The 17169-nt window shown below is 61.6% G+C and overlaps 2 protein-coding genes across 7 annotated transcripts; both read left to right on the forward strand.

The window, feature by feature from the left end:
* The first annotated feature begins 1741 nt into the window (after positions 1–1741).
* On the forward strand, positions 1742–7875 carry MSL1 (MSL complex subunit 1). Its single transcript, XM_015885953.3, has 8 exons — positions 1742–2765; positions 4658–4881; positions 5083–5465; positions 6187–6251; positions 6578–6645; positions 6755–6879; positions 6960–7032; positions 7106–7875. Exons 1-8 carry the CDS (start codon positions 2169–2171, stop codon positions 7194–7196), a joined length of 1626 nt encoding a protein of 541 aa, XP_015741439.2. The 5' UTR covers positions 1742–2168; the 3' UTR covers positions 7197–7875.
* A 264-nt stretch (positions 7876–8139) lies between these two features.
* On the forward strand, positions 8140–16509 carry CASC3 (CASC3 exon junction complex subunit). Of its 6 annotated transcripts, none has more exons than XM_015885846.3 (14): positions 8140–8406; positions 8573–8600; positions 8865–8902; positions 10318–10476; positions 10564–10715; positions 10895–11071; positions 11248–11924; positions 12902–12966; positions 13155–13269; positions 13786–13884; positions 14479–14693; positions 15353–15478; positions 15630–15705; positions 16167–16509. In XM_015885846.3, the coding sequence occupies exons 1-13, from the start codon at positions 8164–8166 to the stop codon at positions 15663–15665; spliced, it is 2130 nt and encodes a 709-aa protein (XP_015741332.2). In that variant the 5' UTR covers positions 8140–8163; the 3' UTR covers positions 15666–15705; positions 16167–16509. The 6 variants fall into 6 exon arrangements, with proteins under 6 accessions (XP_015741332.2, XP_015741333.2, XP_085388687.1 ...); XM_015885847.3 differs by having other exon boundaries at positions 15643–15705; XM_085532561.1 differs by having other exon boundaries at positions 15356–15478.
* Positions 16510–17169: the final 660 nt, after the last annotated feature.

Below are 17169 nucleotides of genomic sequence, written 5' to 3' on the forward strand. Positions count from 1 at the left end.
GGTTCAGGGGCGCTCAGATCCCCGGGGTGCGGGGCGTTCACATCCACGGGGCGCAGGGTTGAAGCGTTTAGGGGTGCGGGGTGTATTAGAGGTGCGGGGTGTATTAGAGATGCGGGGTGCGGGGTTTAGGGGCGATGACACCGTAGTGGTGCAGGGACGCAGCTGGGCGGGCTCCGTGTGCGGGATGAAGGCAGCTGCGGTGCGGGACGCGGCGATGCGGGGCTGGGGGTGCAGCACAGGGTCTCCGTGCCCCCTCGCAGCCCCTTCCCGACCCCGCACCCCGCTGACGGTGCCGCAGCCGCTCTCTATGGCCGTTCATGTGAGCGGCGCTCCCCGTTCCTCTCCTCCTCCCCCCCCCCCCCGCACCCCTCCCCGCGCAGCTCCGCATCACGTGGCGGCCGCATGTGAGCGCTGCTCCATTTTTAGCCGCCCCGCGCGCCCCGCCGCGCTGCAGAGCCATGTGCGGGAGGGTGCGGGGGCACGTGGGGCTGCAGCAGCGCTGCGCAGAGCGGGGGGGGCGGATGGGGGGGGGGGATGCGGGGGGATGCTGCGGGGGGACCCCGATGTGGGGCAGCCCCATAATATGGATATAGGGCTGCGGGGGGGGGGGGGGGCGCTGTGCGTGGCCACGGGGTGGGGAGTGTGTGTAGGAAGGGGGAGTGCGGGGTTTGCGGGGGGGGGGACGCGTGTGTGTGTGTGTGTGTGTGTGCAGCACGGCCCTGCAGGGGGGGGGTGTGCTGCTATAAGAGAGAATGGCCGTGTAGGTGCAGGTAGATGCGTGTGTGTGTGTGTGTGTGTGCACGGCAGGGCTGCAGCCCCCCCCACTGCAGGGCTGTGTGTGTGTGTGAGCCCAGTGTATGTCTGTGCACTGTGTGTGTGTGTGTGTGCACGGCAGGGCTGCAGCTCCTGCCTGCAGGGGTGTGTGTGTGTGTGTAAATGTGTGCACCGTGTGTGCATGCAGGTACACCTGTGTGTGTGTGTGTGCATGTGCAAGCAGCAGGGCTGCAGCTCCTCACTGCAGGGGTGTGTGTGTGTGTGTGTGTGTGTGTGTGTGTGTGCAGTGTGTGAGCACACGGTGAGGCTGCATCCTGTCCCTGCAGGGTGTGTGTGTGTGTGTGTTTGTGCATCCTGGGGCTGCAGCCTCACAGCGTGTTCACGTGCTTGCACATGGAAGCCAGAGGCTGCAGCGGCTGCCAGCAGAGCTCTGTTTACATCTGTGTTTATATCTATGTGTGCATGCGTGCACACGTGCCCTGGGGCCGCATTCCGTGCAGCAGTGTGCATGCACGATGTGTGTGCGTGCAATGCGTGCCCGCCGTGCAAACAGCTGCAGGTGTGTCAGTGTGTGCGTGCACGGGGCTGCGGTCCCCGCGGGGCTGTATACATGGAAGTACATGCAACGTGCACGCACAGTGCACACACACAGTGCACACACACAGTGCACACACACACACAGAGCACACTCTCGTGCAACACACACGCGCAGTCGAGCTGCTGCGGGTGTCGCTGTGCGGGCATTGGGGCTGTGCGGGCGGGGGGTCCGCACCGTGGGGATATGGGGGGGGTCCCGGTGCGGGCGGTGCCGCCGCTCTCAGGCGCCCCCTGGCGGCCGAGTCGTGGCGGTGCGGGGCAGTGCGGGGCGGGACCCCCCCCCACCCTCTTCTCCCACCTCCCCAACCCGCACCGCCGCGCACGCGCCCCGCGCCCGGTTTGAAGGTACCCGGGGGGCGGCACTGAGAGCGGCCCGGCCCTGGGGGGGTGTTGTGTGATGGGGGGCAGAGCCGGGAGGATCCGCTGCGAGGGGCGGGGGGGGCAGCGGGGAGAACCGAGAGGAACCGCGGGGAGAGGCTGAGGGGGGGGGGGGCACCGTGCGGGGAGAACCCGGGGGGGAACCACGAGGGAAAAGGGCTGCGGGGAGCGGCGGCACCGGGCGGGGTGAGGGGGGGGAACAGCCGGCGGGACCGCGAGGAACGGAGCTGAGAGACACGGGGGAGCCCAGCCCGCACCCCCCAAAGAGCCGCGTTGCGGGGTATGAGCGCGGGGCGGCCCCGGTTCCCCTCGGGCCCCCGCGGCCGCGCGCTGCCGTTGTGCCGGCGGAGCTCCGCCATGGCGGCGGGCGGTAGCGGAGCGGCGGCGGCGGCGCGGGGTGGAGGCGAAGGGCCGTGAGGATGAGACCCAACAGCGCCTGCAGGGCGGGCGGCGGAGAAAGGACGGGACCGGCGGGGGAACGGGGCCCGGGGGAGAGGAGGGAGGAGGAGGAAGAGGGGGGGGAGGAGGAGGAGGAGGAGGAAGGCGAGGGGGAGGAGAAGGGCCGCCCGCCGCCCCGCAGGCCCAAGGAGCCGCCGCTGGGGGCACACAAGGGCCGGGCGGGAGGCGGCGGGGCGCCGGGGGGGGCTCCCGGGCCGCCGGCCGAGAGCTGGGCCGGGCCGGTGCCGCTGGCCGGCGGCAAGCAGGACGGAGCGGGGGATGCCAGCGGCCGGCAGCGGAACCAGGCGGCGCTGCCCGGGCACGGAGCGGCTCCCGCGGCCGCCAAGGAGAGCGAAGGAGCGGGGAGCACCGAGCCGGGCCCTGCGGTATCTCCGACCGAGAGCAAGTGGAGGAGCGCGGGCAGGAGGAGCAACATGGGCGCCGGCGGCGGCTCCCCCGGGCAGGCGGCGTGTCTGCGGCAGATCCTGCTGCTGCAGCTGGACCTCATCGAGCAGCAGCAGCAGCAGCTGCAGGCCAAGGAGAAGGAGATCGAGGAGCTCAAGGCCGAGCGCGACACGGTACGAGGGGGGGGGGGATGCGGGGTAACGCGGCACGAAAAGGGTTAAACCCCGGGTTATCGCCCCCCCCATCATAACTCGTCCCCACGTGGCACCCAAGGGGTTAATCCCCCCCCCGCCATGGCACCCAAAGGGTTAACAACCCCCCCCCCCTTCATGCCCCACCCCCAAGCTCTAACGCTTCCCCAGGGACTCGGTGCCCCCCCCACCAGGGGGTTCCCCCTCCCCCAGCTTCCTCCGGCCCCGTAATGCCCCCCCCGGGATAACCCGCCCCCCCGGGATAACCCCCCCCCCACATTTACACAGCACACGCGTTTAATGCCCCCCCCCCACTTTGGGGTCTCCCCCCCACCATGGGGTTAATGCCCCCCAGCCTTTATCGCCCTCACCCCAGACAAAGGCGGGGGGGGGGGGGGGGGTTCGCCCCTGGGCTTTGGGGGGGGGGGTCTGAGAGCCCGGGGTTACCGGGGGCACAAAGGGTGGGGGCGGGGCGGGACGGCGGGGGTTAACGGGCCGCGCCCGTCGCTATGGCAGCGTACGGGGGGGGGGGGGGCTTAAAGAGCCCGCGTTGCCGCCCGGCCCCACCGGCCGGGGGTTAATTTAAAGGGGCCGCGTCAGCCGCGGGGTGGGGTGAGTGTGTGAAATGGGGGGGGGGGTTGTTGCGGAGGTTTCTCCTCCTGCCGCAGCCGCTCACAGCGAGGGTTGGAGCTGCCGCATGGCCCCCCCCAATGCAGGGCTGGCACCCACTGCGGGGTGGGTGTGTGTGTGTGTGTGTGTGTGTGTCCCACCCCAGTGCTGTGCCCCCCACGGGTGGGAGTGTCCCATCTGCATTGCTCCACCCCCCCCTCCCATGCATGGCTCTCCCTATGCACTGCCCCACATTACGGTGCCCCCTATGTGCATCCTGCCCTTCATTGCCCCCCCGAGGTGGCTGAGCTGTGCATTTAGGATGAGCCCTGTGTTATCACTGACCCGTGGGGTCCCCAGCCCCTGTTCTGTGCTGCCCTCCCGATCCCAACCTTCATCTGTAGGTCTGCAGCAGCCTAAAAATAACCAACCCCCCCCTGCCCCCCCTGCAGCCCTTTGCCCGGGGGTTATCTGGGATGGAGCTGGTGTCCTGGGGTGTTTCCCTGCACTGCAGCACCCTGTGAGCTGCTGATCCCCCCCTCCATAAGGGCTGTGAATGCAGCTTTCTAATAAAGCCCGCATCTAATTATGAGCTGCATCCTGGAGCCCTGGGAGCGCTCGCAGGGGCTGCGGCAGAGCTGGAGGGGCTGCAGTCACTGCTCGTCACGTGCCGGGTTTGTGATGGCTGGTGCCCTGCTGCAGTGGGGACGGGCAGCACTGCTGGGCAGCGAGGGGCCATCTTGTGCTATTGGGGCATCTCAAGTCGTGCAGCTGCAGCCCTGCTGTGCCCGGCTTCCCCATCATTAACATTACAGGGGTGCATTGCCTGCAGCACGCAGACATCGTTCCCTGTGATGTCTGGGCACAGTCTTTGCTCTCAGCCTCCTGTTTCCAGCTCAGGAGAGTGAGCATGAGTTAGTGATGGCACTGACTGTGCATAGCAAACCCTGCAGCATCCCTCAGCCCACTCATGGTGGGGTGCAGGTGCAGTACCAGGGGTGCAGGTGCCACTTGGGGGCTCCTCACAAACCTCCCCCTGTGCCTCGGAAGCTCTTTGCTACCCGAGTTGCAAGTTAAAAGCCAGGACAGGCCCAGTTTGCTATGGTAGGCAAGGCACTGGCTGAGGTTTTCCATGTCCTGTGATGGCTGAGCCCTTCCTGCAGGCACACTGTGTGTGCTGCACGTTGGCTCTAGCTGAGGGTATCCCCCTGCTTGCCCTCTGCTGCCCATCAGCGTGTGGCTGAGCTGTGCTGTTGCTGTTCCAGCTCCTTGCACGCATCGAGCGTATGGAAAGGAGAGTTCAGCTGGTGAAGAAGGACACAGAGAGAGAAAAGCACAGGATCTTCCAGGGCTTCGAGGTGGACGAGAAGGCAGAAGCAGAGGTGTGTGAGAAACTGCCGCTGGAATGCCCACAGGAACTGCTGGAGCCCTCACAAACCCTGCAGCCCAAGCACTTCCCCTACGGCCGGAATGGGAAGGGGCATAAAAGGTACAGGGTGCTGCGGGGTGGGGGTGTGGGGAGGTCTGGGGCTCACCCAGCCCAGTGCTGGCCACGGGTTTCCCTTTCTCCTGCCTCCCCTCCAGCCAGACTTGGTCTCGTTGTATTTGAGATGTACCCAGGAGGGGAAGCAGTGTGTGGGGCTGGCAGCTCTGGGTGCTGCAGCTCAGCCATCATTCCTTCCTCTTGCAGAAAAACAGCATTCGGGAGCACGGAGAGGAAAACGCCCGTGAAGAAGTTGGTGTCCGAGTTCTCAAAGGTGAAGGGGAAAAGTCTGAAGCACTCTCCGGTGAAAGAGGAGTCGAGTGGTTCTTTGTCTGAAACTGTTTGCAAACGAGAACTGAGGAGCCAAGAGACTCCAGAAAAAAACAGGTCGCTGCTGGAGACCCCGCTCAGACCCTCCGCCCCATTGAAGGGCCCCAGCAGCCACCCCAAGGAAAAGGGCTTCTTCAGCGAGATAGACGATCTGCCCTACCTTTCCACCACGGAAATGTACTTGTGTCGCTGGCATCAGCCCCCCCCATCACCGTTGCCGTTACGAGAGCCCTCCCCAAAGAAGGAGGAGACTGTAGCAAGTAAGCGATGGAGAGCCTGCAGGGGGTGTGCAGGCAGGGCTGGCAGCGGAGCATTGCCTGCATTGGGAGCCCGCTGCCTTTCCCCAGAGCTGGCACAGAGCAGCGCTCCGGATGCACTGGAGATATGGAGCAGGTTGTCTGCGCTGCCCGAGCGCTCCAGGCTCGTGCTGCCTGTGCTGGGTGGCAGGGCAGGGGGCTCCGGCCCCGCTCTGTGTGTGTCAAAGCAGCCTGGTTTCCAGCACAGCCTGTGCCTGTTTGAGCCAAACGTGAAGCAACTTCCTGCTCGTGGTTGGGAAATGTGTTACTGGGTTGGTGCAGTGTGTTATGTTTGTTCCCTGCCTCCTGCTGGGCCGCCTCTTCCTGGGTGTTTTCCTCCAAACCCCAGAGCGCAGCCTGACCTGGGGAAGGGAAAAGGCCTTGAGCTCTGCAAGGTGCCCAGCAGGGAGCGGGGGGGAGCACAATGGGAACAGGGAGCTGCCAGGTTTGCTGCATTGCCAGCTGCCTGTAAACACTGGATAGCAAAACGTCGTGTGAGTGAGGAGGAGGCCTCTGCATTCCCTCCCAGCACCTCAGCTCTGCTGTGAGAGCCAGGGCAGCTTCCAGCCTTCCCTATGCTGCCAATTTGAGCCTGGCTGAAGCCTTGTGGTGCTTGGGACTGGTGGTGTAGAGTCAGCCCATGGTGTCTCTGTGCTGGGTTAATGTCTGAACCTTCCCCCTGCAGTTCCATCTTGGAGGGACCATGTTGTGGAGCCCCTACGAGACCCCAACCCCTCAGACATCCTGGAGGTACGTATGAGTCGTGGCTGGCCCTGTGTGTGTGGCTGAGGTTGCAGCAGACACCTTGTCACCATCAGAACCAAGGTCCAAGCAATTCCCCTGGCTGTTGGGCTGCTCCTGGAAAGTAACTCGGAGCATTTGTTCTGCTTGTAGGACTGGGACCCTGTCACCCATTCCTCATTTGTCTTAAAGCACAGAAGGGCTCCTCTGGGGCTGTTGGAGAGGAATAAACTGTGCTGTATTTTGGGGTGGGCAGAGGGTGAAGGCACCTGCAGTGGGTGAGGGGGACAAATGGGTACCGGAGGGAGCGCCCATCTCCCTTTCTCTCTCTGCAGAACCTCGATGACAGCGTGTTTTCCAAACGGCATGCAAAACTGGAGCTGGATGAGAAACGAAGGAAAAGGTAGCAATGAATGCAGGTAGCAGTAAATGCAGGTAGCAATAAATGCTGGCCTGCATTTCTGCCAGCACCCAGCTGCAGCTCCTCAAACGTGCGGCTCGCTGTTTTCCAGATGGGACATCCAGAGGATCAGGGAACAAAGAATTTTACAGCGACTGCAGCTCAGAATGTATAAAAGGAAAGGAATTCAGGAGTCGGAGCCTGAAGTTACCTCATTTTTCCCTGAGCCGGATGATGGTGAGTGCCCGGTGGTGCCGGTGCATACAGGGAGGGCTCCCTGCCCTCTGCTGCCCCGTGATGCTGTTTCTCTCCCGCAGTGGAAAGCTTGCTGATCACCCCCTACCTGCCCGTCGTTGCCTTTGGCCGCCCCTTACCCAAACTGACCCCACAGTGAGTACAGATGGCGCTGGAGGTTGGGGCTGTTGTGGGTGGGGATGGTGCTGAGTGCTGGCTCTGCCTGCAGGAACTTTGAGCTGCCCTGGCTGGATGAGCGCAGCCGCTGCCGGCTGGAGGTGCAGAAGAAGCAGACTCCCCACCGGACCTGCAGGAAATAGCAGCGTGGTGGAGCCGGGAGCTCTCTGTGCGCGTTGCTCAGTCCCTGCCCCGTCTTCGTTCTCGTTCAGGGTTGGTTTTGTTCCTTCTACGGCCCAGTTTTGTTCAGTTTTCTTTTCAACACGTTGCAGACTCATCCCGGCTGTCCGTGCTTTGGGCCGGGGGGGTTCAGTCCCATTCGTGTTATTGCTGTGTGCAGCACTGGGGTGGGAGCCAACTGCGGGTCCTGCTGGGTCTCAGTGTCCGTGATGGGCCGGGACCTGGCCCTGCTCGTGGTGCAGCTTCCATCAGTGCTGCCCTTGTGGCGGTTCCCTTTGAGGGGCTGGAAGGTGATGGAAGAATTGAGTTATTGAAGGGGTTATTGAAGGGGGTTATTGAGGGGTCGGCCCCGTCTGGGTGTGAAGCAGCAGCTCCTCAATGACACCGTGTGTTCTGCTTTAATTTCAGCCCATGATGGCGGCCCAGCCCCCCCCCATCACACACACACACACGGTGCCCCCCCCCCGCCGCCATGTTTGCCCTGTTCCCACCCGGTGTGTGTCCCCCCCCCCCTCCTCCTCCCGGTGCTGCCTCTTTGCGGCCCGTTCGCTCTGTTCGTTTGTTTTGTGTTTTGGTTTTTTTTTTGGCCTCCATTTTTTTGGTTTGTTTTTTTCAATAAAAGCGGAAAAAACAGAAAAAAAACCAACGGCTGCGTGTCGCTGCTCCCCCCCCCCCCCTCCTTCCTCCCTCCCTCCCCCTCCCTCTTTCCTCTTCCTCCCCCCCAGTGACTTCCGGCCTCGGCGCCGTCTCATGCATGACGTCACTTCCGCTTCTGGGCAATACACGCGACCCGCTCCTGCCCTCTGCCGGCGGGAAGGCGCGTCTCGTGACGTCATCTCTCGTGACGTCATCCCGCGCGACGTCCGCCGGGAGCCGTAGTCCGTTCCCGTGATGCCCCGCGTCGCCGCCCGCCCCTGCGGTTGCCCCAAGATGGCGGACCGGCGGCGGCAGCGCGCATCGCAGGACAGCGAGGACGAGTCGGACTCGGCCGCATCCGACAGCGCCGACTCCGCCGGCAGCGCCGCTCGATCCCGCTCCGGTTCCGCTTCGCCTCGTTCTTCGCACCGTCCCCCTCGAGGCGCCTCCGGGGCTCTGAGCGCGGGGCCGCGAGGCCGCGGGGCTGAGAGCGGCAACGGGGGAGGGGAGGCCAAGAGCGGCCCGCAGTCCGAGTGTGTGAGTGGGGGGAACCGGGAACCGGGACCCTCAGGGCCTGGGGACGGGGCGGCACCGAGCGGCCATTGGGCACCACGGTGCGGCCCGTGGGGCTGAGCTGGGGCTGGACGATGTGGGACGGAGCTGCTCGTCCGTTCCCTGCTAAAGCTCCTTTATCTCCCTCTAGGAAAGCGAGGACGGCATCGAGGGCGACGGTGAGTAACGGCTGCGTCACCGGGTGCGATCAGTGTGTGTGTGAGGGGAGACGGGGCACAACACGGCGCTCCCCGTAGCGCTGCGGCTCTAATACACACACACGGGGCAGCTCAGCCCCACCCGGGTCCCCCCCACCTTTAAGGTCCCGTCCTGCTGCCGTGTGATGCTTCGTTATGGGGCTGGGTGTTGTATTTGCTGATGCTGGCCCAGCCCGTGCTGCTGCTGTTCCTGCCTTCACACCGCCCCCTTTTTCTCCCCCACAGCCGTGCTGTCAGATTACGAGAGCGCAGAGGACTCGGAGGTAAGTCACAGTGTGTGTCCTGATGGTGGGGCATCACGTCCGCCATCTGTGGGGTGGTTTCATCTCATGTAGTTATAACACAACACCACTTTGTGCTCTTCTTTCTCTCCACTGACCCATCTGCAGCAGCTCTGTCTGTCTCTAGGCTGGAGGTCTCGTGCTCTGTGTGTGCTATGGAGCTGTGCTGCACTGCAGCCATTGGTTTGAGGGGAAAATGGGCTCTCTAGGTGCAGTTCCCCCTCCCCCATTGGTTCTGGCAGGGCAGGTGCTGCTGCAATGTGAATGCAGGACGAGCACGTGGCCCATCTCAGTGCTCAGACATCGTGTGGTGGGAGCAGGGCAGCTCAGATGGGTGTGGAAGAGGGTGTAGGATGGTGGCTGCGTTGTAATTAGTTGAAATTAAAAGCTTAGTGCTGGGTCGGATGCATCCCACGGGGCATCCGCGATGTGTGGCAGTGGGTCAATGAGACGCCTGCATTGCAGGCAGCTCTGTGCTGTGTGTGTGCTGTGTGTGTGCTGAGCACTGTGCTCCGGGCCACAGCCCATGGCAACGCACTGCCCTGCATCCTTGGATCAGCGGCATTCAGAGAAGCAGTCTGCTCTGAGCCAGGCTTTGTGGAGGTCCTGAGGTGGGCATTGGTTTGGAATTAAAACCACAGACTAAGCAGATGGAATAGAAACTCTTTGGGCTGTGCAGTGCTGGAGCAGCCCGTGCCTTGGGAAGGAAGGAGGGGGCAGCTCCCCTGGGCAGGCCCAGCAGGGCGGTGTTACATCACCGGGTGCCAGGATGGCTCTGTTCCTGCGCCTAAAAATAATGCCATGTCTGGGTTTCCCCAGCGTAAACAAAAGGAGCAGTTGATGTGCAAACAGGCTGTGTTGAAAGAGAGAAATAGAATTGCCTTTTTGTTAATCGCACCGGGCTATTTTTAGTGGCAATCACAGGCTGAGCAAGGCTTGCAGGCTCCTGGAAGGTGAAATGAGGTCAGGCTCCTGTGAGCAGTGCTTGGAGTGAGTCAGCTGGGTGATGCAGGGGATGTGGGGCAGCAGTGTGGGCCCTCATGGGAGAGAAGGACAGTGAGGGCCTGGCATTGTGGCCATCACCCCATCACTTGGGCTCCTGGGCTGCAGGAGGCACACGTGGCACTGTGGGGCGGTGTGGGGGGAGCTGCTTCCAGCTCTGTGCTGCCAGCTGTGGTTGTTTGGTCTGACGTCACCATGGCAGCTGCTAGGGAGAGACCCTGGGCTTAATCTTTGTGTTTTAGAGGGGAAGGGAGGTCTTTGGTAGCAAATCATGTGCTGTGAAACAGTCAGAACTTTAAAATGTGACACGGGGACCCAACTCCAGGTTTCTTTGTGTGATCACTGGGAGACCCATTGCTACGGGTCTGTGTGTGAGTAACCTGGGGCTCTTTCAGGCTGAAGAAGAGGATTACAGCGAGGAAGAAAGTGCCAAAGTGGAACTGAAGCAGGATAGCAATGATTCCTGTGAGTCTGCAGCGAAAGCAGAGAAAGGAGATGAGAAACCAGACTCCAAAGGTGCTGTAACTGGTGAAAGGCAAAGTGGGGACGGGCAGGTAGGTGTTATCCGTGTGTTCTTGGCCCTCGGGAGGGCTTCTCGCGGTGGGACTGCTGCAGTGTTAGGAGCTGTCTGATTCTGACAGGAGAGCACTGAACCTGTTGAGAATAAAGTTGGGAAGAAAGCTCCCAAGCACCTGGATGACGATGAAGATCGGAAGAACCCGGCCTACATCCCACGCAAAGGGCTTTTCTTTGAGCACGATCTCCGAGGGCAGGCACAGGAGGAGGAGGTCAGGTACGTGGCTGTGCAAACACGAGTAAAGGCTCTTTGCAGTGGGCAGCTGCTGAGCAGGAGGAGGGAGAGGTGCTGAATCCTGCACACGTTCTGCCCTCTAAGCGCTCTCTGCTGCTTGGAGTCACCATCCACGTCCCCTTGGCTTTGTCACAACCTCCTGTTCCTCCCCGTGTGTGCAGGCCAAAGGGTCGGCAGCGGAAGCTGTGGAAGGATGAGGACCGCTGGGAGCACGACAAGTTCCGTGAGGATGAGCAGGCCCCCAAAACCAGGCAGGAGTTGATTGCACTCTATGGCTACGACATCCGCTCTGCTCACAACCCCGATGACATCAGGCCCAGGAGAATGCGCAAACCGAGGTGAGCAGTGGGCAGAGCACGGGCTGCTCCTCCTGGGGAAGGCCTCAGCCCTCTGCAGCAGGCTTTAACCTGGGCTGGGGACCTCCATCCCGGATGCTGTGTCCTGGAGAGAGCTCCCTGCTGCTCTAGCAGCACCCCTGCCTTGGGTTTGGTTCCAGTCCTTTGTTATCACTCAGGTTTGGGAGCCCCCACCGAGACCCGAACTGGTCCAACGAGCGGCTCAACAAGCCCCCACGGCACCAGGGCACAGACGGCACTTCAGCTCCTCCACGAACCTTCACCAGCAGGAGCTCTGCGGGAACGGGGAGGATGCCCCCACCCAGGAACTACCCGAGGGTGGGGGGCTACAAGGAGACCCGTCCAGGATACCGAGCTTCGGAAGTGAGCGTGCAACACCCATCTCGAAACGGTGAGCAAGGCAAACAGGAGAGCAGCTATCGAGCAAAGCGTGCGGAGCAGAGCCCACCCAGAGAGAAGTCTCCAGAAGTGGAAGCAGTGCACGTCCACAGCAGTCCTGTCAAGGAGGAGGGTGCTCTGGAGAACCAGGCCGACGCTGCACAGCCGCCACCAGACAGACCAATTGAGAAGAAGTCTTATTCCCGAGCAAGGAGGACCAGAGTGAAAGCTGGGGACGCGGGGAAGCTGGCAGATGATGTCCCTGCTCTGGAAGCTCCTGCAACACCAAAACCCATCCAAGCCGAGACGTCCCCCCCACCAGCAAAGAGCAGCAACTGGGAGTCACCGGTGGAATCCAGCATGGATGGACTTGAGCAGGAGATGATACAGATGAATCTGACGGAGCAGAACTGGAGTCAGGGGCAGTCTCAGTTCATACAGCCCCGGGAGCTGCGGGGTAAGTGTGTGCCAGCTGGCAGCTTGGGTGCTGCTGCACTGCCTGGGGTTTGCAGTCATGTCAGAGCTGAACTGTGTAATGAAATCCCAGCTGTGGTGGGTGCTGGAGTCTCCCAAGATGGAGAAAATGCAGTGGGACGATGGGAAGGGACAAAACAGGACATAAAACAAGGAAATTAAATGTTCCGTTGTAGGCGAACTGGGTTATGGCCCACATGGGCATCAGAGCAGACTCTTTATCCTATTTTGTTGAGAGTGGGGGAAGGGCTGTGTAGGGAGCAGGAACTCGGAGCTGTGTGAGTCACAGCGAGGCTCAGAGTTGGAGTTCAGAGGATAAAGAGCATTGAGCGTGGTTATGGGTGAGAGAGATGAGTAACCAGGCTCCTGTGATGTGCTGCTGGGGGCACGAGGGACCCAGCATCTCTTCATCAACACAGGCTGCTGGCTGGGCTGGTTCCTAGTGGTGCCATTTGGCTGTAAATCCATTGGTGTGGTTGGAGGAGGCCGATCTGTGCTGGATGCAGGCAGGCAGGCTGAGCAAAGGGCTGAATTCTTGTGGAGCCGCCGTGCCAGAGGTCACCCAGATGGAATTCTCCCTTTGTAGAATGAATGGGTTTTTTTCTGGGGAGAGTCAGAGTCCTTCCCCAGAGCAATAAAACTGGAGCGAGGAGAACAAAGTGACCTGCTGCTGTCATAGGCTGCTCTCGAGGGTTAGGGCTGTGGAAGCAGGTCTTCCAGCACACAGTGTGGTGTGAGCTGACTCTTGCCTCGGTTGTAGACCAGGCTGTAAATGTGCCACTAGGGTGAGAGTTTGGGAAGTGACACAGCAGCTCCTGCTTTGCTCTGAGGTATTGAAATGGCAGTCGAAGAGCTGGGCTTGTTGTGATGTTTCTCACTGGGAAGGCAGTGCGGGGTCTCCTGGCGGTGGTGCACAGAGAACAAATGCAACCCATAATAACCAGTTTGGTTCTTCCTCAGGTATTCCAAACCATATGCACGTGGGAACTGGGCCACCCCCTCAGTTCAACCGGATGGAGGAAATGGTAAAGCACGTCGTTTTTAGAAGCAGGGAAGCCGAGCGTTGCTTTGGCTGCGGGCTGGAATCATTAGAGCGTGTCTGGGGGCACCTCAGCCCTCCCCTCTGTGTGCTGTGGTTTTGCTGTGACCCACAGAGCCCTGGGGGGTGCTGGGTGCTCCCTGCAGGGCGCTCACTGCTGTTTGTCCCCCGCAGGCGGTGCAGGGCGGCCGTGTGAAGCGTTACTCCTCACAGCGGCAGAGACCACCAGTGCCAGAACCAGCCCCCCCCATGCACATCAGCATCATGGAGGGGCACTACTACGACCCACGTGAGTGATCCCCGACTGCCCTGTGTGCTCAGGTGCTGGCATGGGGCTGGAGCTAAAGGGGGGCTTTGTTCCCCTTGCTTTTGTTGCTAGCATCACTGCTTTCTCTCTGCTGCTCTGAGCCTCCCTGGGCTGTGCTTGGGGTATAGCATTGCCCTCCTGCCCCACATGGGCTCCAAAGACACCAGTTTTTTTTGGTGAGAAGTTAAAAAGTGGCTGGAAATGAGAGCAGCAGGGAGCAGTGCTGGACAAAAAGATGGCGTTGGGATTTATTCTGGTGTGTAAAGTGTGAGAGGAGGAATTCCCTGAGCATTCTGCATTGTAAAGGGGGCAGGAAGCTCTGCTGCTGGGAGCACGTAGCATCTGTGAGCTGGGTGGGTTGTGTGCTGTTGTGGGAGTGGAGCTTGCAGCACTGCATTCACGTGCTGTGACTGTAGGTGGCTTGGATCTGTGGTGTGATCTGCTGCAGCAGAACAAAATCTGGTGGAGCTTTTCCTTACACGCTGCTCTGTGTTGCAGTACAATTCCAGGGACCAATCTACACCCACAGCGAGAACCCGGCCCCGCTGCCGCCCCAGGGGATGATCGTGCAGCCAGAAATGCATCTCCCTCATCCAGGTGAGGAGCACAGGGCGGCTTTGCACAGCTCTGCCCCTCTTCTGCCATGGAGGAGACCTGCTTCCCTCGTGCAGTAGGGCTGGATTTGTATAAATCTTCAGGGAAGAAAAATAGCCATGTCTGCCTCTCGCAGGCAGCACAGACTGAGATCATCTCATTGCTTGGCAGCCTCAGGCTGCATGGCCGCAGTTCTACACGCAGCCTGGCCAGGCCCTTCCTCGGCAGCGGGGTGTGGGGCTGTGCCAGCTGTCGTGCCAGCCTGGGCCTTCATTCCCTGCTGCTCGTAGCTCAGAAGAGGAAAGCAGAAATGAGAGCTGTTGGGTTGGGGTGTTCTCTATCTCGCCTGCAAAACTGTTTCCTGAAGTGGATGTGGGCTGTGTCCGGTTCCTGCTCTGAGGCCGTGTGCTCTCCCTCCCCTTTCCCCATTGCAGGAGCTGAGCTCTGCAGGCTGTAGGAAAAGCCTCTGCCCTTCTCATCCCTGCTGTGCGGGTGCCACAGCCGTGCTGCCCTCTGCCCCCATGGCAGCCCTGGCCCCATGCGACGCGCTGCCTCCACCAGGATGGGGAGCTCAGCTCCTTTTTGTCTCTCCTGCAGGTTTACATCCCCACCAGACACCGGCCCCGATGGCAAACCCTGGGCTCTATCCTCCGCCGGTCTCCATGCCCCCAGGGCAGCCCCCCCCGCAGCAGCTGCTCGCACCGACTTATTTCTCCCCACCTGGAGTGATGAATTTTGGGAATCCTGGCTACCCGTACCCCCCAGGAGCGCTGCCCCCACCGCCCCCCCCACACCTCTATTCCAACACTCAGGTGAGCCCTGCTGCCTTTCCTTGCTGCCTTTCCTTCCTGCTGGAGCCATGGCTGCATTCCCTGAGCCCAGGATGGCAGTGCAGCAGTGGGGGCTGCTCCTGGCAGTGGCTGTTTGCTGCCATTTGCTTCTCTGCTGGAGGTGGGCACCAAAATGGGCTGCTCCCACATCTGTGCTGCGCTTCCCTTGGCTTTGGGGTCTCAAGTATTGCCGTACCTGTATTGGAGGGTCCCAGAAGCGGGTTCTGTCCCACAGGGGGCTGTGAGCTGCTCTAACAAAGCCATCTTGGAAGCTGCTGGGATGTGCTTTGTGCACACTGGGAGCTGCCCGGTGCTGTTCCTCAGCACAGCCCTGTGAGCGCTGCTGGCTGCAGGGCTGGCTTTTCCCGTTCCTCGGTGGCAGTTCTGCAGTGGGGGGGGAGCAGGAGGAGCAGACAGAGTCCCCATGAGCAGCACGCGGCTGACACGCAGTGGCAGGGCTGGGATGTGCACCCTGCAGCCGTCCTGACCTTCTGACCTGCCCTGCTCAGACCAGAGCTGCCCGCACAGGGGCTGTGGGGCACAGCCTGCAATGGGGCAGCTGGGATGGGGTGGGATCTGTGTGCTGCCATCCCCTCCCTGCAGTGCTGGCTCTCTGTGCTGACCATCCCATTCTATTGCAGCAGGCGCAGTCCCAGGTGTACGGCGGGGTGACGTATTACAACACTGTCCAGCAGCAAGTGCAGCCCAAACCTTCACCACCACGAAGGACATCGCAGCCCGTCACCATCAAACCACCCCCTCCCGAGGTACCGCCCCCCTCCCTTCTACCCCCTTCCCACCCCCCTGTCTGTGTGGTGCTGCCCCCCCCCCCTGAGCTGTGTGTGCTGCTGCAGCCCCCCCTCTCCCACCCGAGGACGTTTTAATGGCACCTCGTTATTGACCTGTCCCAATCCTAAGCTTCTCGTTGCAGGTGGTAAGCAGGGCTCCAGTTAATTTGAGTTACTAAATACTTTAAATCTAACCCACGTCAAAAGTAAGTCGCAATTTGCCTCTCGCTTTCTCTTTCTGCTCAGGGTATTAAATAAATAAGGGAATAACCCAGCACTGAGCTTAGGAGGCTGCCCCTTCTGTGGGAGAGTGGCACAGACAGCGGCCTTAAAGGCTGCGGGGAGCTGAGAGCCTTTGCTTTGCTCCAGGGGCAGATTAGTGCCCGCAGCTCCGCTCTGTGTGTGTGTGGCTCCTTCTGTCCTGTCGCTTCTGTGCTGCTGTGCCTCGGGGTGGGCAGTGCTGCTTCCCCCCCCTTCCATTCCCATCCCCCTCAGCTGGGAAGTGCAGCTGCTGGAGATCCACCCTGTGCAGGGAGAGCCATCCCGGGGGCTGAGGGCAGCAGTGCAGCACTAAGGAGCTGCTCCGGCTCTGGGGGCAGTGGGGTGGGGGGTGGCAGCCATGGTGCTGCTCATTACTGACCCCCCCATCTTATATCTGCTCCCCCAGGACAGCAAAGGTGAGAAGGTGAAGGAGAGGAGCAGCACGTAGGATGTGGCTGTTGGACCCATCGCTGGACTCAGCAGTTCTGCACCACGAGGCCCATCCGGGTGGGATGGTGGGATGCTGTCAGTGCTCCGGGCATCACCTCCAGCCCCGGACCACCCCCCTCCTCCCCCCCGTGAGCCTCAGGCAGCACCAGGGGGGGCAGCGGCCACAAGGTCTCCCCTATTTCCCCCTTTTACCCCCTCCTTGTTTAGGATGTTCAACTCAGCTGCTTGATTGTGGTCCCTGTTTTTATTTAAGGATCGAACCGGCTCCTTCAGTAAAGTTCATTTGGTTCTTTTGGGTATTTGGAGTCCTTGTGTCTGCCGGGCCCCCCCCAGCATTACAAGGTTCATCCTCATCCTAAACTCCCTCGCAATCAGTGTTTCCCTGTGGCTGTGAGCTTGGGTTCCAGCTGCAGATGGGGGCACCCAGCCCCGGGGGGCAGCACATGGACGTGGGGTCCCATCAGCTCCACCCACACTCGGTACATTGTGGGGTTCCTGCTGCCTGGGAGGAGGCTCAGAGCTGTGTGAGCCCCGCGGCTCTGCCCGCACAACCGGCCGGACCGGGCGCGGTGCAGCGGGGGGCGGTACCCGACGTGTCGCTGCCCGCTCCGCAGCCGCCCGGCTCCGCGTGGGCTCGGTCCCACCCGTGTCGTTGTGCCGGTGCTCGGGGGGCTCCCGGTGCCGCTGTGGGTCGCGCTCTGAAGCATCGCGGGCTCGGGGGGTGTCTGCGCTCCTTCCTCCCACGCGTGAACGCTCTGAGCGGAGCCCGGGGGCTGCGTGCCCCCCCCACGCCCTACAGCTGTAAATGGAGGCGGCTCCCGGCTCGTTGGGAGAAATAACAGCGCATTAATTACGCTGGAAATGGGGCAGCGCGGATTGGGGCCGCGTTCCCGGTGCCCCCCCCCGAGTCGTGACACCGTTTCCCGTCCCGACCCCGCGCTGATGGATGAGGGTCCCAG

Source organism: Coturnix japonica, unplaced genomic scaffold, assembly GCF_054131305.1.
Source record: "Coturnix japonica strain WE unplaced genomic scaffold, WE-NBRP24 Scf049, whole genome shotgun sequence".
Taxonomy (NCBI): Eukaryota; Metazoa; Chordata; class Aves; order Galliformes; family Phasianidae; genus Coturnix; species Coturnix japonica.